This window comes from Oncorhynchus gorbuscha, unplaced genomic scaffold (genome assembly GCF_021184085.1).
Source record: "Oncorhynchus gorbuscha isolate QuinsamMale2020 ecotype Even-year unplaced genomic scaffold, OgorEven_v1.0 Un_scaffold_987, whole genome shotgun sequence".
NCBI lineage: Eukaryota > Metazoa > Chordata > Actinopteri > Salmoniformes > Salmonidae > Oncorhynchus > Oncorhynchus gorbuscha.
Genome location: NW_025745909.1, coordinates 177,054 through 203,467, shown reverse-complemented (window position 1 = coordinate 203,467; position 26,414 = coordinate 177,054). Strand labels below are relative to the sequence as shown.

Below are 26,414 nucleotides of genomic sequence, written 5' to 3'. Positions count from 1 at the left end.
CTTGGTGTGGTGGGTGGCTTGGGCGGCTTGGTTTGGTGGGCTGGGTAGCTTGGTTTGGTGGGCTGGTGGCTTGGTGTGGTGGGTGGCTTGGGCGGCTTGGTTTGGTGGGCTGGGTGGCTTGGTTTGGTGGGCTGGGTGGCTTGGTTTAGTGGACTGGGTGGCTTGGTTTGTAGGGTCTGGGCTTAGTGGCTGGGCGTCTTGGTTGGTGTTTGGGGGGTCTCAGCCCTCAGTCTTTCCAGGGTTCCGAGTGGTGGTGGGTCAGATGAGGTCAGAGGGTTCTGAAGAACACAGGGGAAAACCATGAAGAAAAACAGACATGGGGAGAGAAAAGAAGGTGAGAAAGGGAGAGAGAGAGGGAGAGAGAGGGAGAGAGGGAGAGAGAAAAGAAGGTGAGAGAGGGAGAGAGAGGGAGAGAGGGGGAGAGAGGGGGAGAGAGGGAGAGAGGGGAGAGAGGGAGAGAGAGGGAGAGAAAAGAAGGTGAGAGAGGGAGAGAGAGGGAGAGAGGGGAGAGAAAAGAAGGTGAGAGAGGGAGAGAGGGGGAGAGAAAAGAAGGTGAGAGATAAACAGAGAGGGGAGAGGGGAGAGAGGGGGAGAGAAAAGGTGAGAGAGGGAGAGAGAGGGAGAGAAAAGAAGGTGAGAGAGGGAGAGAGGGAGAGAGGGGAGAGAAAAGAAGGTGAGAGAGGGAGAGAGAGGGAGAGAGGGGGAGAGAAAAGAAGGTGAGAGATGGAGAGATAAACAGAGAGGGGGGAGAGAGGGAGAGATAAACAGAGAGGGGAGAGAGAGGGGAGAGAGAGGGAGAGAGGGAGAGATAAACAGAGAAGGTGAGAGAGGGAGAGAGGGGAGAGAGGGGGAGAGAAAAGAAGGTGAGAGAGGGAGAGAGAGGGAGAGAGGGGAGAGAAAAGAAGGTGAGAGGGAGAGAGAGGGAGAGATAAACAGAGAGGGGAGAGAGAGGGAGAGATAAACAGAGAGGGGAGAGAGGGAGAGATAAACAGAGAGGGGAGAGAGAGGGAGAGATAAACAGAGAGGGGAGAGAGAGGGAGAGATAAACAGAGAGGGGAGAGAGAGGGAGAGATAAACAGAGAGGGGAGAGAGAGGGAGAGAGGGGGAGAGAAAAGAAGGTGAGAGATAAACAGAGAGGGGAGAGAGGGGGAGAGAAAAGAAGGTGAGAGAGGGAGAGAGAGGAGAGAGGGGGAGAGAAAAGAAGGTGAGAGATAAACAGAGAGGGGAGAGAGGGGAGAGAGGGGGAGAGAAAAGAAGGTGAGAGAGGGAGAGAGAGGGAGAGAGGGGGAGAGAGGGAGAGAGGGGGAGAGAAAAGAAGGTGAGAGAGGGAGAGAGAGGGAGAGAGGGGGAGAGAAAAGAAGGTGAGAGAGGGAGAGATAAACAGAGAGGGAGAGAGAGAGGGAGAGAGGGGGAGAGAGGGAGAGATAAACAGAGAAGGTGAGAGAGGGAGAGAAGGGAGAGAGGGGGAGAGAAAGAAGGTGAGAGAGGGAGAGAGAGGGAGAGATAAACAGAGAAGGTGAGAGAGGGAGAGAAGGGAGAGAGGGGGAGAGAAAAGAAGGTGAGAGAGGGAGAGAGAGGGAGAGAGGGGAGAGAAAAGAAGGTGAGAGGGAGAGAGAGGGAGAGATAAACAGAGAGGGGAGAGAGAGGGAGAGATAAACAGAGAGGGGAGAGAGGGAGAGATAAACAGAGAGGGGAGAGAGAGGGAGAGATAAACAGAGAGGGGAGAGAGAGGGAGAGATAAACAGAGAGGGGAGAGAGGGAGAGATAAACAGAGAGGGGAGAGAGGGAGAGATAAACAGAGAGGGGAGAGAGAGGGAGAGATAAACAGAGAGGGGAGAGAGAGGGAGAGATAAACAGAGAGGGGAGAGAGGGAGAGATAAACAGAGAGGGGAGAGAGGGAGAGAGGGGGAGAGAAAAGAAGGTGAGAGATAAACAGAGAGGGGAGAGAGGGGGAGAGAAAAGAAGGTGAGAGAGGGAGAGAGGGGGAGAGAAAAGAAGGTGAGAGATAAACAGAGAGGGAGAGAGGGGAGAGAGGGGGAGAGAAAAGAAGGTGAGAGAGGGAGAGAGAGGGAGAGAGGGGGAGAGAGGGAGAGAGGGGAGAGAAAAGAAGGTGAGAGAGGGAGAGAGAGGGAGAGAGGGGGAGAGAAAAGAAGGTGAGAGAGGGAGAGATAAACAGAGAGGGGAGAGAGAGGGGAGAGAGGGGGAGAGAGGGAGAGATAAACAGAGAAGGTGAGAGAGGGAGAGAAGGGAGAGAGGGGAGAGAAAAGAAGGTGAGAGAGGGAGAGAGAGGGAGAGAGGGGAGAGAAAAGAAGGTGAGAGGGAGAGAGAGGGAGAGATAAACAGAGAGGGGAGAGAGAGGGAGAGATAAACAGAGAGGGGAGAGAGAGGGAGAGATAAACAGAGAGGGGAGAGAGAGGGAGAGATAAACAGAGAGGGAAGAGAGAGGGAGAGATAAACAGAGAGGGGAGAGAGAGGGAGAGATAAACAGAGAGGGGAGAGAGAGGGAGAGATAAACAGAGAGGGGAGAGAGGGAGAGATAAACAGAGAGGGGAGAGAGAGGGAGAGATAAACAGAGAGGGGAGAGAGAGGGAGAGATAAACAGAGAGGGGAGAGAGGGAGAGATAAACAGAGAGGGGAGAGAGGGAGAGAGGGGGAGAGAAAAGAAGGTGAGAGATAAACAGAGGGGAGAGAGGGGGAGAGAAAAGAAGGTGAGAGAGGGAGAGAGGGGGAGAGAAAAGAAGGTGAGAGATAAACAGAGAGGGGAGAGAGGGAGAGAGGGGGAGAGAAAAGAAGGTGAGAGAGGGAGAGAGGGGAGAGAGGGAGAGAGGGGGAGAGAAAAGAAGGTGAGAGAGGGAGAGAGAGGGAGAGAGGGGGAGAGAAAAGAAGGTGAGAGAGGGAGAGATAAACAGAGAGGGGAGAGAGAGGGAGAGAGGGGGAGAGAGGGAGAGATAAACAGAGAAGGTGAGAGAGGGAGAGAAGGGAGAGAGGGGGAGAGAAAAGAAGGTGAGAGAGGGAGAGAGAGGGAGAGAGGGGAGAGAAAAGAAGGTGAGAGGGAGAGAGAGGGAGAGATAAACAGAGAGGGGAGAGAGAGGGAGAGATAAACAGAGAGGGGAGAGAGGGAGAGATAAACAGAGAGGGGAGAGAGAGGGAGAGATAAACAGAGAGGGGAGAGAGAGGGAGAGATAAACAGAGAGGGGAGAGAGGGAGAGATAAACAGAGAGGGGAGAGAGAGGGAGAGATAAACAGAGAGGGGAGAGAGAGGGAGAGATAAACAGAGAGGGGAGAGAGAGGGAGAGATAAACAGAGAGGGGAGAGAGAGGGAGAGATAAACAGAGAGGGGAGAGAGGGGGAGAGAGAGGGGAGAGAGAGGGAGAGATAAACAGAGAGGGGAGAGAGGGAGAGAGGGGGGAGAGAAAAGAAGGTGAGAGGGAGAGATAAATAGAGAGGGGAGACAGAGAATGTGTAATGTTTACTGTTAATTTGTTTATTTCACTCTTGTATATTATCTACCTCACTTGCTGTACTGTCACATGGTCCTACTGTACTGGATACTCCCCCCCTCCCAAATACACACCTGTACTGTCACATGGTCCTACTGTACTGGATACTCCCCCCCTCCCAAATACACACCTGTACTGTCACATGGTCCTACTGTACTGGATACTCCCCCCTCCCAAATACACACCTGTACTGTCACATGGTCCTACTGTACTGGATACCCCCCCCCCCCTCCCAAATACACACCTGTACTGTCACATGGTCCTACTGTACTGGATACCCCCTCCCAAATACACACCTGTACTGTCACATGGTCCTACTGTACTGGATACCCCCCTCCCTAATACACACCTGTACTGTCACATGGTCCTACTGTACTGGACCCCCCCTCCCCTAATACACACCTGTACTGTCACATGGTCCTACTGTACTGATACCCCCCCCTCTCCCTAATACACACCTGTACTGTCACATGGTCCTACTGTACTGGATAGCCCCCCTCTCCCTAATACACACCTGTACTGTCACATGGTCTTACTGTACTGGATACCCCCCCCCCCCTCTCCCTAATACACACCTGTACTGTCACATGGTCCTGCTGTACTGGATCCCAGTCTTGGATGCGATGCCGGACCAGGGGATCAGGCTGCGGAGCAGAGACTGGGCCTGTCTGTAGAGTCTCTGGGGGATCGAGCAGGGACTGAGGCTGGCCAGGGCCGAGCCAATGTGTTGGATGTAGTCAGTGCAAGAGGACCGTCAAGGACTATAGGACTTATGTAGCAAGGTTGGGATCAATTACACAAACAACTACATGTCAACACCAGACTGAGACAACTACATGTCAACACCAGACTGAGACAACTACATGTCAACACCAGACTGACGCAACTACATGTCAACACCAGACTGACGCAACTACATGTCAACACCAGACTGAGGCAACTACATGTCAACACCATACTGAGACAACTACATGTCAACACCAGACTGAGGCAACTACATGTCAACACCAGACTGAGGCAACTACATGTCAACACCAGACTGAGTCAACTACATGTCAACACCAGACTGAGACAACTACATGTCAACACCAGACTGAGACAACTACATGTCAACACCAGACTGAGACAACTACATGTCAACACCAGACTGAGTCAACTACATGTCAACACCAGACTGAGTCAACTACATGTCAACACCAGACTGAGGCAACTACATGTCAACACCAGACTGAGTCAACTACATGTCAACACCAGACTGAGACAACTACATGTCAACACCAGACTGAGACAACTACATGTCAACACCAGACTGAGGCAACTACATGTCAACACCAGACTGAGTCAACTACATGTCAACACCAGACTGAGACAACTACATGTCAACACCAGACTGAGACAACTACATGTCAACACCAGACTGAGACAACTACATGTCAACACCAGACTGAGTCAACTACATGTCAACACCAGACTGAGGCAACTATATATCTATTATTTACTTAAAAATTGCACTGTCGGCTGGTTAGGGCCTGTCAGTAAGCATTTCACAGTAAGGTCAACATCGGTTGGTTAGGGCCTGTCAGTAAGCATTTCACAGTAAGGTCAACACCGGTTGGTTAGGGCCTGTCAGTAAGCATTTCACAGTAAGGTCAACATCGGTTGGTTAGGGCCTGTCAGTAAGCATTTCACAGTAAGGTCAACACCGGTTGGTTAGGGCCAGTCAGTAAGCATTTCACAGTAAGGTCAACACCGGTTGGTTAGGGCCTGTCAGTAAGTATTTCACAGTAAGGTCTACACCGGTTGGTTAGGGCCAGTCAGTAAGCATTTCACAGTAAGGTCTACACCGGTTGTATTCGGCGCACGTGACAAATAACCGTTGATTTTATGATATGTAATGTATTGATATAACGGGTTACATTTTAAGGATAATATATTCAATTAGGCACTGACTGTGTGAAGGCTGCAGAATGGACAAGAACTGAATGCAACAACCATGTCCCTGTCACTAGAAAACACAGCCAAGAATGACTCTTGTTCAATTCAAATTCAATTCAAATTCAATTCCAATTCCAAGAATGATTTTCTTTTATAATTAGACGTTTAAAGAGAGCTGCAATTCCAATTCAATTCTCCACTTCCTGCTTGAATTCCAATTCAATTCTCCACTTCCTGCTTGAATTCCAATTCAAATCTCCACTTCCTGCTTGAATTCCAATTCAATTCACTTCCTGCTTGAATTCCAACTCAATTCTCCACTTCCTGCTTGAATTCCAATTCAATTCTCCACTTCCTGCTTGAATTCCAATTCAAATCTCCACTTCCTGCTTGAATTCCAACTCAAATCTCCACTTCCTGCTTGAATTCCAATTCAATTCTCCACTTCCTGCTTGAATTCCAATTCAAATCTCCACTTCCTGCTTGAATTCCAACTCAAATCTCCACTTCCTGCTTGAATTCCAGAATTGTGCCTAGGGGAAGTGCACATACCCGTGCACAGTCTTCACGTGATGTCATCTTCCATTTCTAAATAGGCATTACATCTGGATGATTTTACCACTGATCGACACAACCTACGCCACATTTAAAAAGTGAAATAAAAATATAAATGACAAATAAAAACAAAGAAATATTGACTGCGAAAGGTCCCCACAACCCCTTGCTATGATACAAGTTAGATCAGGAGCTTCACATGGGCACACTCAGACTCCTACTCCCCCCCCCCTGTACCCCCAAACCAACAATCACCAACATCACACACACTCAGACTCCTACTCCCCCCCTGTACCCCCAAACCAACAATCATCAACATCACACACACTCAGACTCCTACACCCCCCCTGTACCCCCCAAACCAACAATCATCAACATCACACACACACTCAGACTCCTACCCCCCTGTACCCCCAAACCAACAATCATCAACATCACACACACTCAGACTCCTACCCCCCTGTACCCCCCAAACCAACAATCACCAACATCACACACACTCAGACTCCTACCCCCCCCCCTGTACCCCCAAACCAACAATCATCAACATCACACACACTTGTCCCCCCACCAATCCCCCCCGTACCCCCCAAACCAACAATCATCAACATCACACACACTTGTCCCCCCCCACCAATCCCCCCTGTACCCCCCAAACCAACAATCATCAACATCACACACACTCAGACTCCTACACCCCCCTGTACCCCCAAACCAACAATCATCAACATCACACACACTCAGACTCCTACACCCCCTGTACCCCCCAAACCAACAATCATCAACATCACACACACTCAGACTCCTACACCCCCCCCTGTACCCCCAAACCAACAATCATCAACATCACACACACTCAGACTCCTACCCCCCTGTACCCCCCAAACCAACAATCATCAACATCACACACACTCAGACTCCTACCCCCCTGTACCCCCAAACCAACAATCACCAACATCACACACACTCAGACTCCTACCCCCCTGTACCCCCAAACCAACAATCATCAACATCACACACACTTGTCCCCCCACCAATCCCCCCCCGTACCCCCAAACCAACAATCATCAACATCACACACACTTGTCCCCCCACCAATCCCCCCGTACCCCCAAACCAACAATCATATAAGAGTGTCCAGGGCAGATGCCCCCAGTAGTAAAGGATATAAGAGTGTCCAGGGCGGATTCCCCCACCCCCAGTAGTAAAGGATATAAGAGTGTCCAGGGCAGATGCCCCCCCAGTAGTAAAGGATATAAGAGTGTCCAGGGCGGATTCCCCCCACCCCCAGTAGTAAAGGATATAAGAGTGTCCAGGGCGGATTCCCCCCACCCCCAGTAGTAAAGGATATAAGAGTGTCCAGGGCAGATGCCCCCCCCCCAGTAGTAAAGGATATAAGAGCGTCCAGGGCGGATGCCCTCCGTTGATGTACAGTACGTAGGTGAACCCATCCTTCAGCACCCCTCGTATGGAGTAGTAGTAAGGTAGGTAGTGATGCTGCGTGAAGTCTCTGTTGGGATTCATGTCTTTTAGATCATCATTTTAAAACACATACAACCAGTAGCTACAGTGGGGTAAAAAAGTATTTCGTCAGCCACCAATTGTGCAAGTTCTCCCACTTATAAAGATGAGAGGCCTGTAATTTTCATCATAGGTACACTTCAACTATGACAGACAAAACGAGAAAAAAAAATCCAGAAAATCACATTGTAGGATTTTTAATGAATTTATTTGCAAATTATGGTGGAAAATAAGTATTTGGTCAATAACACAAGTTTATCTCAATACTTTGTTATATACCCTTTGTTGGCAATGACAGAGGTCAAACGTTTTCTGTAAGTCTTCAGAAGGTTTTCACACACTGTTGCTGGTATTTTGGCCCATTCCTCCATGCAGATCTCCTCTAGAGCAGTGATGTTTGGGGGCTGTTGCTGGGCAACACGGACTTTCAACTCCCTCCAAATATTTTCTATGGGGTTGAGATCTGGAGACTGGCTAGGCCACTCCAGGACCTTGAAAAGCTTCTTACGAAGCCACTCCTTCGTTGCCCGGGCGGTGTGTTTGGGATTATTGTCATGCTGAAAGACCCAGCCACGTTTCATCTTCAATGCCCTTGCTGATGGAAGGAGGTTTTCACTCAAAATCTCACGATACATGGCCCCATTCATTCTTTCCTTTACACGGATCAGTCGTCCTGGTCCCTTTGCAGAAAAACAGCCCCAAAGCATGATGTTTCCCACCCCCATGCTTGGTGTTCTTTGAATGCAACTCAGCATTCTTTGTCCTCCAAACACGACGAGTTGAGTTTTTACCAAAAAGTTATATTTTGGTTTCATCTGACCATATGACATTCTCCCAATCTTCTTCTGGATCATCCAAATGCTCTCTAAGCAAACTTCAGATGGGCCTGGACATGTACTGGCTTAAGCAGGGGGACACGTCTGGCACTGCAGGATTTGAGTCCCTGGCGGCGTAGTGTGTTACTGATGGTAGGCTTTGTTACTTTAGTCCCAGCTCTCTGCAGGTCATTCACTAGGTCCCCCCGTGTGGTTCTGGGATTTTTGCTGATCATTTTGACCCCAAGGGGTGAGGTCTTGTGTGGAGCCCCAGATCGAGGGAGATTATCAGTGGTCTTGTATGTCTTCCATTTCCTAATAATTGCTCCCACAGTTGATTTCTTCAAACCAAGCTGCTTACCTATTGTAGATTCAGTCTTCCCAGCCTGGTGCAGGTCTACAATTTGTTTCTGGTTTCCTTTGACAACTCTTTGGTCTTGGCCATAGTGGAGTTTGAAGTGTGACTGTTTGAGGTTGTGGACAGGTGTCTTTTATACTGATAACAAGTTCAAACAGTTGCCATTAATACAGGTAACGAGTGGAGGACAGAGGAGCCTCTTAAAGAAGAAGTTACAGGTCTGTGAGAGCCAGAAATCTTGCTTGTTTGTAGGTGACCAAATACTTATTTTCCACCATAATTTGCAAATAAATTCATTAAAAATCCTACAATGTGATTTTCTGGAGAAAAAAATCAAATTTTGTCTGTCATAGTTGAAGTGTACCTATGATGAAAATTACAGGCCTCTCTCATCTTTTTAAGTGGGAGAACTTGCACAATTGTTGGCTGGCTAAATACTTTTTGCCCCACTGTATATCTACAAACACATATACAACCAGTAGCTATATCTAAAAATACACATTCACCCAGTAGCTATATCTAAAAACACATATTCACCCAGTAGCTATATCTAAAAATACACATTCACCCAGTAGCTATATCTAAAAATACACATTCACCCAGTAGCTATATCTAAAAATACACATTCACCCAGTAGCTATATCTACAAACACATATACACCCAGTAGCTATATCTAAAGACACACATTCACCCAGTAGCTATATCTAAAAATACACATTCACCCAGTAGCTATATCTACAAACACATATACACCCAGTAGCTATATCTAAAGACACACATTCACCCAGTAGCTATATCTAAAAATACACATTCACCCAGTAGCTATATCTAAAGACACACATTCACCCAGTAGCTATATCTAAAAATACACATTCACCCAGTAGCTATATCTACAAACACATATTCACCCAGTAGCTATATCTAAAAATACACATTCACCCAGTAGCTATATCTACAAACACATATACACCCAGTAGCTATATCTAAAGACACACATTCACCCAGTAGCTATATCTAAAGACACACATTCACCCAGTAGCTATATCTAAAAATACACATTCACCCAGTAGCTATATCTACAAACACATATACACCCAGTAGCTATATCTAAAGACACACATTCACCCAGTAGCTATATCTAAAAATACACATTCACCCAGTAGCTATATCTAAAAATACACATTCACCCAGTAGCTATATCTAAAAATACACATTCACCCAGTAGCTATATCTAAAGACACACATTCACCCAGTAGCTATATCTAAAAATACACATTCACCCAGTAGCTATATCTACAAACACATATACACCCAGTAGCTATATCTAAAGACACACATTCACCCAGTAGCTATATCTAAAAATACACATTCACCCAGTAGCTATATCTAAAAACACATATTCACCCAGTAGCTATATCTAAAAATACACATTCACCCAGTAGCTATATCTAAAGACACACATTCACCCAGTAGCTATATCTACAAACACATATACACCCAGTAGCTATATCTAAAGACACACAGTCACCCAGTAGCTATATCTAAAAATACACATTCTCCCAGTAGCTATATCTAAAAACAGATATATACACCCAGTAGCTATATCTAGGGTCTTCAAATGGAGATTGACCCTAAGCATACTTCCAAAGTTGTGGAAAAATGGCTTAAGGACAACAAAGTCAAGGTATTGGGAGTGGCCAGCAAAGCCCTGACCTCAATCCTATAGAACATTTGTGGGCAGAACTGAAAAAGTGTGTGAGAGCAACGAGGCCTACAAACCTGACTCAGTTACACCAGCTCTGTCAGGAGGAATGGGCCAAAATTCACTCAACTTATTGTGGGAAGCTTGTGGAAGGCTACCCGAAACATTTGACCCAAGTTAAACAATTTAAAGGCAATGCTACCAAATACTAATTGAGTGTCTGTAAACTTCTGACCCACTGGGAATGTGATGAAAGAAATAAAAGCTGAAATAAATAATTCTTTCTACTATTATTCTGACATTTCACATTCTTAAAATAAAGCGGTGATCCTAACTGACCTGAGACGGAATTTTTACTAGGATTAAATGTCAGGAATTGTGAAAAACGGAGTTTAAATGTATTTGGCTAAAGGTGTATGTAAACTTCCCGACTTCAACTGTGGATATAGTATATATTATTAGTATTATTGTTTCATGTACTTCTCTTCAACTGTATGTGAACCTCTGACCCACTGGAATTGTAATAGAATTAATTATAAGTGAAATAATCTGTCTGTAAACTCTTGTCGGAAAAATGACTTGTGTCGTGCATGTCCTAACCAACTTGCCTGAACTATAGTTTGTTAACAAGACATTTGTGGAGTGGTTGAAAAACTAGTTTTAATGACTCCAAGCTAAGTGTATGTAAACTTCTGACTTCAACTGTACCTGCCTACCTGTTGTGGTAGAAGTGTATAGCGGGTCTCTACCTACCTACCTGTTGTGGTAGAAGTGTAGAGCAGGTCTCTACCTACCTACCTGTTGTGGTAGAAGTGTAGAGCAGGTCTCTACCTACCTGTTGTGGTAGAAGTGTAGAGCAGGTCTCTACCTACCTGTTGTGGTAGAAGTGTATAGCAGGTCTCTACCTACCTACCTGTTGTGGTAGAAGTGTATAGCAGGTCTCTACCTACCTACCTGTTGTGGTAGAAGTGTATAGCAGGTCTCTACCTACCTACCTACCTACCTGTTGTGGTAGAAGTGTAGAGCAGGTCTCTACCTACCTACCTACCTGTTGTGGTAGAAGTGTAGAGCAGGTCTCTACCTACCTACCTGTTGTGGTAGAAGTGTATAGCAGGTCTCTACCTACCTGTTGTGGTAGAAGTGTATAGCAGGTCTCTACCTACCTACCTGTTGTGGTAGAAGTGTAGAGCAGGTCTCTACCTACCTACCTGTTGTGGTAGAAGTGTATAGCAGGTCTCTACCTACCTACCTGTTGTGGTAGAAGTGTATAGCAGGTCTCTACCTACCTGTTGTGGTAGAAGTGTATAGCAGGTCTCTACCTACCTACCTGTTGTGGTAGAAGTGTATAGCAGGTCTCTACCTACCTACCTGTTGTGGTAGAAGTATATAGCAGGTCTCTACCTACCTACCTGTTGTGGTAGAAGTGTAGAGCAGGTCTCTACCTACCTGTTGTGGTAGAAGTGTAGAGCAGGTCTCTACCTACCTACCTGTTGTGGTAGAAGTGTAGAGCACGTCTCTACCTACCTGTTGTGGTAGAAGTGTAGAGCAGGTCTCTACCTACCTGTTGTGGTAGAAGTGTATAGCAGGTCTCTACCTACCTACCTGTTGTGGTAGAAGTGTATAGCAGGTCTCTACCTACCTACCTGTTGTGGTAGAAGTGTAGAGCAGGTCTCTACCTACCTGTTGTGGTAGAAGTGTAGAGCAGGTCTCTACCTACCTACCTGTTGTGGTAGAAGTGTAGAGCAGGTCTCTACCTACCTACCTGTTGTGGTAGAAGTGTAGAGCAGGTCTCTACCTACCTACCTGTTGTGGTAGAAGTGTATAGCAGGTCTCTACCTACCTACCTGTTGTGGTAGAAGTGTATAGCAGGTCTCTACCTACCTACCTGTTGTGGTAGAAGTGTATAGCAGGTCTCCACCTACCTACCTGTTGTGGTAGAAGTGTATAGCAGGTCTCTACCTACCTACCTGTTGTGGTAGAAGTGTATAGCAGGTCTCTACCTACCTACCTGTTGTGGTAGAAGTGTAGAGCAGGTCTCTACCTACCTACCTGTTGTGGTAGAAGTGTAGAGCAGGTCTCTACCTACCTACCTGTTGTGGTAGAAGTGTAGAGCAGGTCTCTACCTACCTACCTGTTGTGGTAGAAGTGTAGAGCAGGTCTCTACCTACCTACCTGTTTTGGTAGAAGTGTAGAGCAGGTCTCTACCTACCTACCTGTTGTGGTAGAAGTGTAGAGCAGGTCTCTACCTACCTACCTGTTGTGGTAGAAGTGTATAGCAGGTCTCTACCTACCTGTTGTGGTAGAAGTGTAGAGCAGGTCTCTACCTACCTGTTGTGGTAGAAGTGTATAGCAGGTCTCTACCTACCTGTTGTGGTAGAAGTGTATAGCAGGTCTCTACCTACCTACCTGTTGTGGTAGAAGTGTATAGCAGGTCTCTACCTACCTGTTGTGGTAGAAGTGTATAGCAGGTCTCTACCTACCTACCTGTTGTGGTAGAAGTGTAGAGCAGGTCTCTACCTACCTACCTGTTGTGGTAGAAGTGTAGAGCAGGTCTCTACCTACCTACCTGTTGTGGTAGAAGTGTATAGCAGGTCTCTACCTACCTGTTGTGGTAGAAGTGTAGAGCAGGTCTCTACCTACCTGTTGTGGTAGAAGTGTATAGCAGGTCTCTACCTACCTACCTGTTGTGGTAGAAGTGTATAGCAGGTCTCTACCTACCTGTTGTGGTAGAAGTGTATAGCAGGTCTCTACCTACCTACCTGTTGTGGTAGAAGTGTATAGCAGGTCTCTACCTACCTGTTGTGGTAGAAGTGTAGAGCAGGTCTCTACCTACCTACCTGTTGTGTTAGAAGTGTATAGCAGGTCTCTACCTACCTACCTGTTGTGGTAGAAGTGTAGAGCAGGTCTCTACCTACCTACCTGTTGTGGTAGAAGTGTAGAGCAGGTCTCTACCTACCTGTTGTGGTAGAAGTGTATAGCAGGTCTCTACCTACCTGTTGTGGTAGAAGTGTATAGCAGGTCTCTACCTACCTGTTGTGGTAGAAGTGTAGAGCAGGTCTCTACCTACCTACCTGTTGTGGTAGAAGTGTAGAGCAGGTCTCTACCTACCTACCTGTTGTGGTAGAAGTGTAGAGCAGGTCTCTACCTACCTACCTGTTTTGGTAGAAGTGTAGAGCAGGTCTCTACCTACCTACCTGTTGTGGTAGAAGTGTATAGCAGGTCTCTACCTACCTGTTGTGGTAGAAGTGTAGAGCAGGTCTCTACCTACCTGTTGTGGTAGAAGTGTAGAGCAGGTCTCTACCTACCTGTTGTGGTAGAAGTGTATAGCAGGTCTCTACCTACCTACCTGTTGTGGTAGAAGTGTATAGCAGGTCTCTACCTACCTACCTGTTGTGGTAGAAGTGTATAGCAGGTCTCTACCTACCTACCTGTTGTGGTAGAAGTGTATAGCAGGTCTCTACCTACCTGTTGTGGTAGAAGTGTATAGCAGGTCTCTACCTACCTACCTGTTGTGGTAGAAGTGTATAGCAGGTCTCTACCTACCTACCTGTTGTGGTAGAAGTGTATAGCCGTGGTGTTGGTTGTCAGCACGTGGAGGTAGATGGCCTTGCAGTGGTCCTGGGCCGTGGTGGAGATGTGTTCCTTCAGACTGTCCAGCAGCAAGGAGCCTGGGAGGGGGAGAAGAAGAGCGTAGCAGGACAGTGAGTGACTGAGTGAGTGAGTGAGTGAGTGAGTGAGTGAGTGAGTGAGTGAGTGAGTGAGTGAGTGAGTGAGTGTGAGTGAGTGAGTGACTGTGAGTGAGTGACTGTGAGTGAGTGACTGAGTGACTGTGAGTCACTGGCAGACATATCAGTGTGGATGACGGATCACCACCTCAAGCTGAACCTCGGCAAGACGGAGCTGCTCTTCCTCCCGGGGAAGGACTGCCCGTTCCATGATCTCGCCATCACGGTTGACAACTCCATTGTGTCCTCCTCCCAGAGCGCCAAGAACCTTGGCGTGATCCTGGACAACACCCTGTCGTTCTCAGCCAACATCAAGGCGGTGGCCCGTTCCTGTAGGTTCATGCTCTACAACATCCGCAGAGTACGACCCTGCCTCACACAGGAAGCGGCGCAGGTCCTAATCCAGGCACTTGTCATCTCCCGTCTGGATTACTGCAACTCGCTGTTGGCTGGGCTCCCTGCCTGTGCCATTAAACCCCTTCAACTCATCCAGAACGCCGCAGCCCGTCTGGTGTTCAACCTTCCCAAGTTCTCTCACGTCACCCCGCTCCTCCGTTCTCTCCACTGGCTTCCAGTTGAAGCTCGCATCCGCTACAAGACCATGGTGCTTGCCTACGGAGCTCTGAGGGGAACGGCACCTCAGTACCTCCAGGCTCTACACCCAAACAAGGGCACTGCGTTCATCCACCTCTGGCCTGCTCGCCTCCCTACCACTGAGGAAGTACAGCTCCCGCTCAGCCCAGTCAAAACTGTTCGCTGCCCTGGCCCCCCAATGGTGGAACAAACTCCCTCACGACGCCAGGACAGCGGAGTCAATCACCACCTTCCGGAGACACCTGAAACCCCACCTCTTTAAGGAATACCTAGGATAGGATAAGTAATCCCTCTCACCCCCCTTAAGTTTTAGATGCACTATTGTAAAGTGACTGTTCCACTGGATGTCATAAGGTGAATGCACCAATTTGTAAGTCGCTCTGGATAAGAGCGTCTGCTAAATGACTTAAATGTAATGTAAATGTAATGTAAATGTAATGTAAATGTGAGTGAGTGACTGAGTGACTGAGTGAGTGACTGTGAGTGACTGAGTGAGTGACTGAGTGAGTGACTGAGTGAGTGACTGTGAGTGAGTGACTGTGACTGAGTGACTGTGACTGAGAGTGAGTGACTGTGAGTGACTGACTGAGTGACTGACTGACTGAGTGACTGACTGACTGAGTGACTGAGTGACTGAGTGAGTGACTGAGTGACTGAGTGAGAGACTGTGAGTGTACCTAGGGTTGTGGCAGTCACAAAAATTGTCAGCCGATAATTGTCATGCAAATAACAGCCTACAAGCCAAGTCAAATAACTGCCGGTGACACAGCCTACAAGCCAAGTCAAATAACTGTGGGTCTCACAGTGAGTGACAGGTTAAATAACATCAACACATTTAGCATCTCCTGGCTCCCACACACAGCCTACAAGCCATTTAAAAAAAAGTCAAATAAATCCATGTAATATAGCCTACACCTTCACAATAAATTAACAATTTATTTTAGACAGGTCTAAAGGAGCATGATATTAAGAGAATGTGGTCTATTTCAGAAGAACAGAATAGCGTACTCTGAGTTGTCGTTATTATTAGGCCCTGATCTGGCTCTGCCATATGGCTGTGGGCGACACTAGTTCACTTAGCAGACAAGACATGCTTAGAATTCCCTGGCAATATTTTATATTATTTTTAAATAGGAAGAATACGATTGAACAAAGCTGAATAAAATATAAATATTTTCTCCAAACGATTTGAAGGAAGCGATGAGTCTAATGATGATTTGAAGGAAGTGATGAGTCTAATGATGATTTGAAGGAAGTGATGAGTCTAATGATGATTTGAAGGAAGTGATGAGTCTAATGATGATTTGAAGGAAGTGATGAGTCTAATGATGATTTGAAGGAAGTGATGAGTCTAATGATGATTTGAAAAATGTTTGCTTTAAAAGGCATTGAGCTCTGCTAAGTTTGTTTGCTTAAAAGGCATTGAGCTCTGCTCAGTTTGTTTGCTTAAAAGGCATTGAGCTCTACTCAGTTTGTTTGCTTAAAAGGCATTGAGCTCTGCTAAGTTTGTTTGCTTAAAAGGCATTGAGCTCTACTCAGTTTGTTTGCTTAAAAGGCATTGAGCTCTACTCAGTTTGTTTGCTTAAAAGGCATTGAGCTCTACTCAGTTTGTTTGCTTAAAAGGCATTGAGCTCTACTCAGTTTGTTTGCTTAAAAGGCATTGAGCTCTGCTCAGTTTTTTTGCTTAAAAGGCATTGAGCTCTGCTAAGTTTGTTTGCTTAAAAGGCATTGAGCTCTACTCAGTTTGTTTGCTTAAAAGGCATTGAGCTCTACTCAGTTTGTTTGCTTAAAAGGCATTGAGCTCTGCTAAGTTTGTTTGCTTAAAAGGCATTGAGCTCTGCTAAGTTTGTTTGCTTAAAAGGCATTGAGCTCTGCTAAGTTTGTTTGCTTAAAAGGCATTGAGCTCTACTCAGTTTGTTTGCTTAAAAGGCATTGAGCTCTGCTCAGTTTTTTTTGCTTAAAAGGCATTGAGCTCTACTCAGTTTGTTTGCTTAAAAGGCATTGAGCTCTACTCAGTTTGTTTGCTTAAAAGGCATTGAGCTCTGCTAAGTTTGTTTGCTTAAAAGGCATTGAGCTCTGCTAAGTTTGTTTGCTTAAAAGGCATTGAGCTCTACTCAGTTTGTTTGCTTAAAAGACATTGAGCTCTGCTCAGTTTGTTTGCTTAAAAGGCATTGAGCTCTGCTAAGTTTGTTTGCTTTAAAAGGCATTGAGCTCTGCTAAGTTTGTTTACTTTAAAAGGCATTGAGCTCTGCTAAGTTTGTTTGCTTTAAAATGCATTGAGCTCTGCTCAGTTTGTTTGCTTTAAAAGACATTGAGCTCTACTCAGTTTGTTTGCTTTAAAAGACATTGAGCTCTGCTCAGTTTGTTTGCGCAGGCTGTACACACTCCAATAGTCTCTCATTCACAAATTGACAAGAACTTGATAATGCCTCGTATTTCACGGCTGCATCCCCCTTTGCGGCCATAACGCACCCTAAGAAAATATATCTGTGCCTTTTGGGGCCCGGAGTGCTGCGTTGTGACCTTCTCCCTGAGTATGCTGCGCAGTCCGGCGTCTCTCACTCATATGGCTCTCCGTCACGAGATCAAGGTCTTTCTCACAGGCTACAAGTGAAGACAGACACATCGGAGATGCACCTGCGAGCGTCCTTATCCAATTCCGAGGTGCATATTGAAGATATTGGAAAAACTCTCCACATTCACTTTATCAGCCAACTAGATGAGTAGGCCTAACGAACAGCAAAAGCACTAGCCTATAGAAAGCTGATGGGATCCTCCTCTTTTTATTAGAGGCCATCACTTTTTTTTTCTTCCACAATTGCAAAGCCTATAGAAATGATGCGCTCATGGGCACTCATGAAGTGTTGGATTAGATTTTTCTAATACATTTGCATTGATGTCAGAGTGATTAGAGGGACAATAGAGTGCTGAAGTACCAGGCAGTTAGAAAGTTTGGTAGGCTACGAATTATTTTACTTTTTATTGAACTAGGCAAGTCAGTTAAGAACAAATTCTTATTTTCAATGACGACCTAGGAACAGTGGGTTAACTGCCTTGTTTAGGGGCAGAACGACACATTTGTACCTTGTCAGCTCGGGGATTTGAACTTGCAACCTTCCGGGTTACTAGTCCAACGCTCTAACCACTAGGCTACCCTGCTGCCCCATCAGCAGCATACGAGCTCGGCGAAGCCTAATTACCGTGACTACACGGTCATGTGGAATTTGACTACCTCAATGACTCGTGACTCGCCAGTGTGGCAGTCTACCTACCTATTCCATGTGGCAGTCTACCTACCTATTCCATGTGGCAGTCTACCTACCTATTCCATGTGGCAGTCTACCTACCTATTCCATGTGGCAGTCTACCTACCTATTCCATGTGGCAGTCTACCTACCTATTCCATGTGGCAGTCTACCTACCTATTCCATGTGGCAGTGTACCTACCTATTCCATGTGGCAGTGTACCTACCTATTCCATGTGGCAGTCTACCTACCTATTCCATGTGGCAGTCTACCTACCTATTCCATGTGGCAGTCTACCTACCTATTCCATGTGGCAGTCTACCTACCTATTCCATGTGGCAGTCTACCTACCTATTCCATGTGGCAGTCTACCTACCTATTCCATGTGGCAGTCTACCTACCTATTCCATGTGGCAGTCTACCTACCTATTTCCATGTGGCAGTCTACCTACCTATTCCATGTGGCAGTCTACCTACCTATTCCATGTGGCAGTCTACCTACCTATTCCATGTGGCAGTCTACCTACCTATTCCATGTGGCAGTCTACCTACCTATTCCATGTTTCCTGAACTCCTTCACCACCCCCAGACTCAGGATGTAAGCCACCTGGGTGTCCACGGGAAATCTAGAGGCCAGGATGTCTCCATCCTGCAGAGAGGAGAGGTTATACACAGCTATTAGTACTTATAAACACTGGACTAACACCAGGACATCTAGAGGCTAGGATGTCTCCATCCTGCAGAGAGGAGAGGTTATACACAGCTATTAGTACTTATAAACACTGGACTAACACCAGGACATCTAGAGGCTAGGATGTCTCCATCCTGCAGAGAGGAGAGGTTATACACAGCTATTAGTACTTATAAACACTGGACTAACACCAGGACATCTAGAGGCTAGGATGTCTCCATCCTGCAGAGAGGAGAGGTTATACACAGCTATTAATACTTATAAACACTGGACTAACACCAGGACATCTAGAGGCTAGGATGTCTCCATCCTGCAGAGAGGAGAGGTTATACACAGCTATTAATACTTATAAACACTGGACTAACACCAGGACATCTAGAGGCTAGGATGTCTCCATCCTGCAGAGAGGAGAGGTTATACACAGCTATTAGTACTTATAAACACTGGACTAACACCAGGACATCTAGAGGCTAGGATGTCTCCATCCTGCAGAGAGGAGAGGTTATACACAGCTATTAGTACTTATAAACACTGGACTAACACCAGGACATCTAGAGGCTAGGATGTCTCCATCCTGCAGAGAGGAGAGGTTATACACAGCTATTAATACTTATAAACACTGGACTAACACCAGGACATCTAGAGGCTAGGATGTCTCCATCCTGCAGAGAGGAGAGGTTATACACAGCTATTAATACTTATAAACACTGGACTAACACCAGGACATCTAGAGGCTAGGATGTCTCCATCCTGCAGAGAGGAGAGGTTATACACAGCTATTAATACTTATAAACACTGGACTAACACCAGGACATCTAGAGGCTAGGATGTCTCCATCCTGCAGAGAGGAGAGGTTATACACAGCTATTAGTACTTATAAACACTGGACTAACACCAGGACATCTAGAGGCTAGGATGTCTCCATCCTGCAGATGTATACCGAGCAACACAACCCCTACACCTCTCTCCATTACTCTTCAATACCCCTCCATCCCCCACACCCCTCCACCTCATGCCCCCTCCTCCATTATCACCCTCCTTTTCTCCTCCACCCTTCCATCCCCACCCCCTCCTCCTCTCCACCTCCACTCCTCCTCCTCTCCCCTCACCCCCACCCTCCTCCTCTCCCCTCCACCATCCTCTCCCCTCGTCCCCTTCCCCTCCACCCCCACCTCTCGTCCCCACCCTCCTTCTCTCCTCTCCCCTCCTCCTCCACCTCCTCCACCCCCCCTTCCCTCCACCCCCCCCTACAGCTGCTTCAGGTCTAATTAGTAGGAGACTATAAACAGAATGTAGAATGTCAGTGTGTTCCATTTCAGAATGTTCCTAAGGAATGTGAGTGACAGGGATGTGGAACTAACAGCACTACTGGAAACAGAACTACTATGATTAGTGTTGGGCTCAAACCCATTTACATTACAGATAGTAATACAACTACTATGATCAAACCCATTTACATTACAGATAGTAATACAACTACTATGATTAGTGTTGGGCTCAAACCCATTTACATTACAGATAGTAATACAACTACTATTATCAGTGTTGGGCTCAAACCCATTTACATTACAGATAGTAATACAACTACTATTATCAGTGTTGGGCTCAAACCCATTTACATTACAGATAGTAATACAACTACTATGATCAAACCCATTTACATTACAGATAGTAATACAACTACTATTATCAGTGTTGGGCTCAAACCCATTTACATTACAGATAGTAATACAACTACTATAATCAAACCCATTTACATTACAGATAGTAATACAACTACTATTATCAGTGTTGGGCTCAAACCCATTTACATTACAGATAGTAATACAACTACTATAATCAAACCCATTTACATTACAGATAGTAATACAACTACTATGATCAAACCCATTTACATTACAGATAGTAATACAACTACTATGATTAGTGTTGGGCTCAAACCCATTTACATTACAGATAGTAATACAACTACTATAATCAAACCCATTTACATTACAGATAGTAATACAACTACTATGATCAAACCCATTTACATTACAGATAGTAACACAACTACTATGATTAGTGTTGGGCTCAAACCCATTTACATTACAGATAGTAATACAACTACTATTATCAGTGTTGGGCTCAAACCCATTTACATTACAGATAGTAATACAACTACTATGATCAAACCCATTTACATTACAGATAGTAATACAACTACTATTATCAGTGTTGGGCTCAAACCCATTTACATTACAGATAGTAATACAACTACTATGATCAAACCCATTTACATTACAGATAGTAATACAACTACTATTATCAGTGTTGGGCTCAAACCCATTTACATTACAGATAGTAATACAACTACTATGATCAAACCCATTTACATTACAGATAGTAATACAACTACTATAATCAAACCCATTTACATTACAGATAGTAATACAACTACTATGATCAAACCCATTTACATTACAGATAGTAATACAACTACTATGATTAGTGTTGGGCTCAAACCCATTTACATTACAGATAGTAATACAACTACTATGATCAGTGTTGGGCTCAAACCCATTTACATTACAGATAGTAACACAACTACTATGATCAAACCCATTTACATTACAGATAGTAACACAACTACTATGATCAAACCCATTTACATTACAGATAGTAACACAAATACTATGATCAGTGTTGGGCTCAAACCCATTTACATTACAGATAGTAATACAACTACTATTATCAGTGTTGGGCTCAAACCCATTTACATTACAGATAGTAATACAACTACTATGATCAAACCCATTTACATTACAGATAGTAATACAACTACTATGATTAGTGTTGGGCTCAAACCCATTTACATTACAGATAGTAACACAACTACTATGATCAGTGTTGGGCTCAAACCCATTTACATTACAGATAGTAACACAACGACTATGATCAAACCCATTTACATTACAGATAGTAATAGTAAAACTTCAGATTCCAAATGATCCTCATAGAAAACTATTGGAATGGATGTGTTCCTCCTGAGTGAACTGACATTTAAAAGGGATTGACCCCAACCCTGACTTTAATATGACCCCAACCCTGACTTTAATATGACCCCAACCCTGACTTTAATATGACCCCAACCCTGACTTTAATATGACCCCAACCCTGACTTTAATATGACCCCAACCCTGACTTTAATATGACCCCAACCCTGACTTTAATATGACCCCAACCCTGACTTTAATATGACCGCAACCCTGACTTTAATATGACCCCAACCCTGACTTTAATGTGACCCCAACCCTGACTTTAATGTGACCCCAACCCTGACTTTAATGTGACCCCAACCCTGACTTTAATGTGACCCCAACCCTGACTTTAATGTGACCCCAACCCTGACTTTAATATGACCCCACTAACTACTGTCTGTCAATACATTCAGCTTCCAACAATATGTTCAATATGGACTACATTCACAGACTATAATGGACATCTCTTCCAACATGTTCAATATGGGGTACATTCACAGTCTATAACAGACATCTCTTCCAACATGTTCAATATGGACTACATTCACAGTCTATAACAGACATCTCTCCTGAGAACATGTTCAATATGGGGTACATTCACAGTCTATAACAGACATCTCTTCCAACATGTTCAATATGGACTACATTCACAGACCATCTCTACCCCAGCACCCATACCTCTCTGTGTACTGTCAGTCAGTCAGGACCATCTCTACCCCAGCACCCGTACCTCTCTGTGTACTGTCAGTCAGTCAGGACCATCTCTACCCCAGCACCAGTACCTCTCTGTGTACTGTCAGTCAGTCAGGACCATCTCTACCCCAGCACCCGTACCTCTCTGTGTACTGTCAGTCAGTCAGGACCATCTCTACCCCAGCACCCATACCTCTCTGTGTACTGTCAGTCAGTCAGGACCATCTCTACCCCAGCACCCGTACCTCTCTGTGTACTGTCAGTCAGTCAGTCAGGACCATCTCTACCCCAGCACCCATACCTCTCTGTGTACTGTCAGTCAGTCAGGACCATCTCTACCCCAGCACCCGTACCTCTCTGTGTACTGTCAGTCAGTCAGGACCATCTCTACCCCAGCACCCGTACCTCTCTGTGTACTGTCAGTCAGTCAGGACCATCTCTACCCCAGCACCCGTACCTCTCTGTGTACTGTCAGTCAGTCAGGACCATCTCTACCCCAGCACCAGTACCTCTCTGTGTACTGTCAGTCAGTCAGTCAGGACCACCTCTACCCCAGCACCCGTACCTCTCTGTGTACTGTCAGTCAGTCAGGACCATCTCTACCCCAGCACCCGTACCTCTCTGTGTACTGTCAGTCAGGACCATCTCTACCCCAGCACCCGTACCTCTCTGTGTACTGTCAGTCAGGACCATCTCTACCCCAGCACCCGTACCTCTCTGTGTACTGTCAGTCAGGACCATCTCTACCCCAGCACCCGTACCTCTCTGTGTACTGTCAGTCAGGACCATCTCTACCCCAGCACCCGTACCTCTCTGTGTACTGTCAGTCAGGACCATCTCTACCCCAGCACCCGTACCTCTCTGTGTACTGTCAGTCAGGACCATCTCTACCCCAGCACCCGTACCTCTCTGTGTACTGTCAGTCAGGACCATCTCTACCCCAGCACCCGTACCTCTCTGTGTACTGTCAGTCAGGACCATCTCTACCCCAGCACCCGTACCTCTCTGTGTACTGTCAGTCAGGACCATCTCTACCCCAGCACCCGTACCTCTCTGTGTACTGTCAGTCAGGACCATCTCTACCCCAGCACCCGTACCTCTCTGTGTACTGTCAGTCAGGACCACCTCTACCCCAGCACCCGTACCTCTCTGTGTACTGTCAGTCAGGACCATCTCTACCCCAGCACCCGTACCTCTCTGTGTACTGTCAGTCAGTCAGTCAGGACCATCTCTACCCCAGCACCCGTACCTCTCTGTGTACTGTCAGTCAGGACCATCTCTACCCCAGCACCCGTACCTCTCTGTGTACTGTCAGTCAGTCAGGACCATCTCTACCCCAGCACCCGTACCTCTCTGTGTACTGTCAGTCAGTCAGGACCATCTCTACCCCAGCACCCGTACCTCTCTGTGTACTGTCAGTCAGTCAGGACCATCTCTACCCCAGCACCCGTACCTCTCTGTGTACTTTGGTCCGGCCCTTGATCTCAGCTACGATCATTCCCACGATGCCTCCCTTGAAGATGGCGGCGAGGGAGAAGAACTTCTTGTTGGATGTGATGTCATTATACCATGAGTCTGGGTACCTGTTGGGGGACAGGTGAGGCTCAGAGGTTAGATTCCTGCTGTGGTCACTCATATGGAAAATGCATGTCTAAGTCACTTGGGATAAAAGTGTTTGCTAAATGGCTTATAGGCCTAATATGCCTTAAGGTACAGGTGGTAAATAGAATGAGTAGACTTCAGCTGCATTAAGGTGACAGGGGACAGGTGAGGACAGGTCATTTAGAATTCAGCTGTTTTAAGGTGACAGGGGACAGGTGAGAACAGGTGATGTAGACTGCAGCTGTATTAAGGTGACAGGGGACAGGTTAGAACAGGTGATGTAGACTTCAGCTGTTTTAAGGTGACAGGGGACAGGTGAGGACAGGTCATGTAGACTTCAGCTGCATTAAGGTGACAGGGGACAGGTGAGGACAGGTGATGTAGACTGCAGCTGTATTAAGGTGACAGGGGACAGGTGAGGACAGGTGACAGAGGACAGGTGCCCTGGGTTGTGTTCAGTGGGGTTCAACAAAGCAAAGCATTTTGAAACAGAAAGTGAAAATCTGTTCTTATTAGACAAGTTAAAGTACCACTACAGTTTCACTCAGCTCTCTCTCTCTAGTGAACACGATACGATCCTGTGTTGCTATTGGCTGTGTGGCGCAGTACTCACTCAATGGGGAACCAATCACCGCACAGCAGCTTGACGCTGCCTATGTCATCGTGGCAGAGGAGGCGGAGCTGGACTTCGCTGAGCGCAGTGGGGGACACCACGTCGGTCATTCACACCTAGAAAACGACCAATGCCAGGAGAGATACAGTTATTAACTCCTACAACCCACCAATCAATGTTCTATAACATTAACATTATATATTTATACACAACTTTTAAAATGGTTAGTCAGCTGGTTAATGAATTGCCAGGTGAATTGTCCATGGTCCTTTTAAAATAGTTAGTCAGCTGGTTAATGAATTGTCAGGTGAATTGTCCTTGGTCCTTTTAAAATGGTTAGTCAGCTGGTTAATGAATTGCCAGGTGAATTGTCCTTGGTCCTTTTAAAATGGTTAGTCAGCTGGTTAATGAATTGTCAGGTGAACTGTCCTTGGTCCTGGATATAAGTGTTCATCCCTTCATCCCAAATGGCACCCTAATACCTTTATAATTCACTACTTTGACCTGTGCTCTATGGGTTTGGATATGAGTGTTCATCCCAAATGGCACCCTAATACCTTTATAAAGTAGTGCACTATGTAGGGAATAGGGGGTCATTTGCCATAGGGTTCTGGTCAACGGTAGTGCACTATAAAGGGAATAGGGTGGCAGCGTAGCCTAGTGGTTAGAGCGTTGGACTAGTAACCAAAAGGTTGTGAGTTCAAACCCCCGAGCTGACAAGGTACAAATCTGTCGTTCTGCCACTGAACAGGCAGTTAACCCCCTGTTCCTAGGCAAGTTAACCCACTGTTCCTAGACCAGTTAACCCACTGTTCCTAGACCAGTTAACCCACTGTTCCTAGACCAGTTAACCCACTGTTCCTAGACCAGTTAACCCACTGTTCCTAGACCAGTTAACCCACTGTTCCTAGACCAGTTAACCCCCTGTTCCTAGACCAGTTAACCCACTGTTCCTAGACCAGTTAACCCACTGTTCCTAGACCAGTTAACCCACTGTTCCTAGACCAGTTAACCCCCTGTTCCTAGACCAGTTAACCCACTGTTCCTAGACCAGTTAACCCACTGTTCCCAGGCCGTCATTGAAAATAAGAATTTGTTCTTAACTGACTTGCCTAGTTAAATAAAGGTAAAATAAAAAATAAAAATAAATAAACAAGTGGATGGAGAGGGACAGGGAATGATAGCTAGACAGGCAAACAAACTTCTGAAACCTCTCCACTCTGCCCCTGGTGGCAGTAGCAACTGTCGTCGTTGAGGACGAAACCAGAGATTTAAAGTTCAATGCCAAAACAACCTCATCAGCAGCCCTAGTAAGGTGCTCTGTTATCAAACTAGCTAACACTGCTAGCAAACTGACATCTCTGTTGTTTGGTTGACATTCAGCTAAACAAGATGCATTATTAGCCAATTCCTTCCCCCCTTTTAGCTATCGTTAGATAGACTTGACTGGTTGTCAAAAACAAGAGAGTTAGCTAACCTGGCTAGTTGACGTAGCGACCTATTTAGCTACGATTCCAGGCAAAATAAGTAAAGGAAATATAAGTATAACTGGACACCACTTCGCTAACTATGTCAGCTCAAAAAGTGAGTAGAGGATACTGGCTACAATTAGCAGGGTAGCTAGCTGACCTTACCTTGTTTATGCGCTCGAACAAGAGGAAAGTGTGGGGTGAAATCCCCTCGGGTGTCGTTTAAAGTGTTTTCTACAGTGGAAACACCATGATAAAACCCAAATTTGCTCTCTATTCAGAAAACCACTGACACTGGTCTCCCACCAATACATTAGCTGGCTAGTCAGCTTTTGCTAATTTGACAACTAGCCGAGTTGGCTTCTTCCTGTGTG

The 26,414-nt window shown here is 45.9% G+C and overlaps 1 protein-coding gene across 1 annotated transcript; it reads right to left on the bottom strand.

The window, feature by feature from the left end:
- Window positions 1-41: 41 nt before the first annotated feature.
- LOC124020919 (N-alpha-acetyltransferase 60) lies at window positions 42-26,414 on the bottom strand. Its single transcript, XM_046336233.1, has 8 exons — window positions 26,206-26,414; window positions 24,572-24,687; window positions 23,810-23,939; window positions 18,505-18,601; window positions 13,935-14,055; window positions 7,387-7,500; window positions 4,076-4,240; window positions 42-278 (listed from the first exon to the last, which is right to left on the bottom strand). Exons 2-7 carry the CDS (start codon window positions 24,679-24,681, stop codon window positions 4,084-4,086), a joined length of 729 nt encoding a protein of 242 aa, XP_046192189.1. The 5' UTR covers window positions 24,682-24,687; window positions 26,206-26,414; the 3' UTR covers window positions 42-278; window positions 4,076-4,083.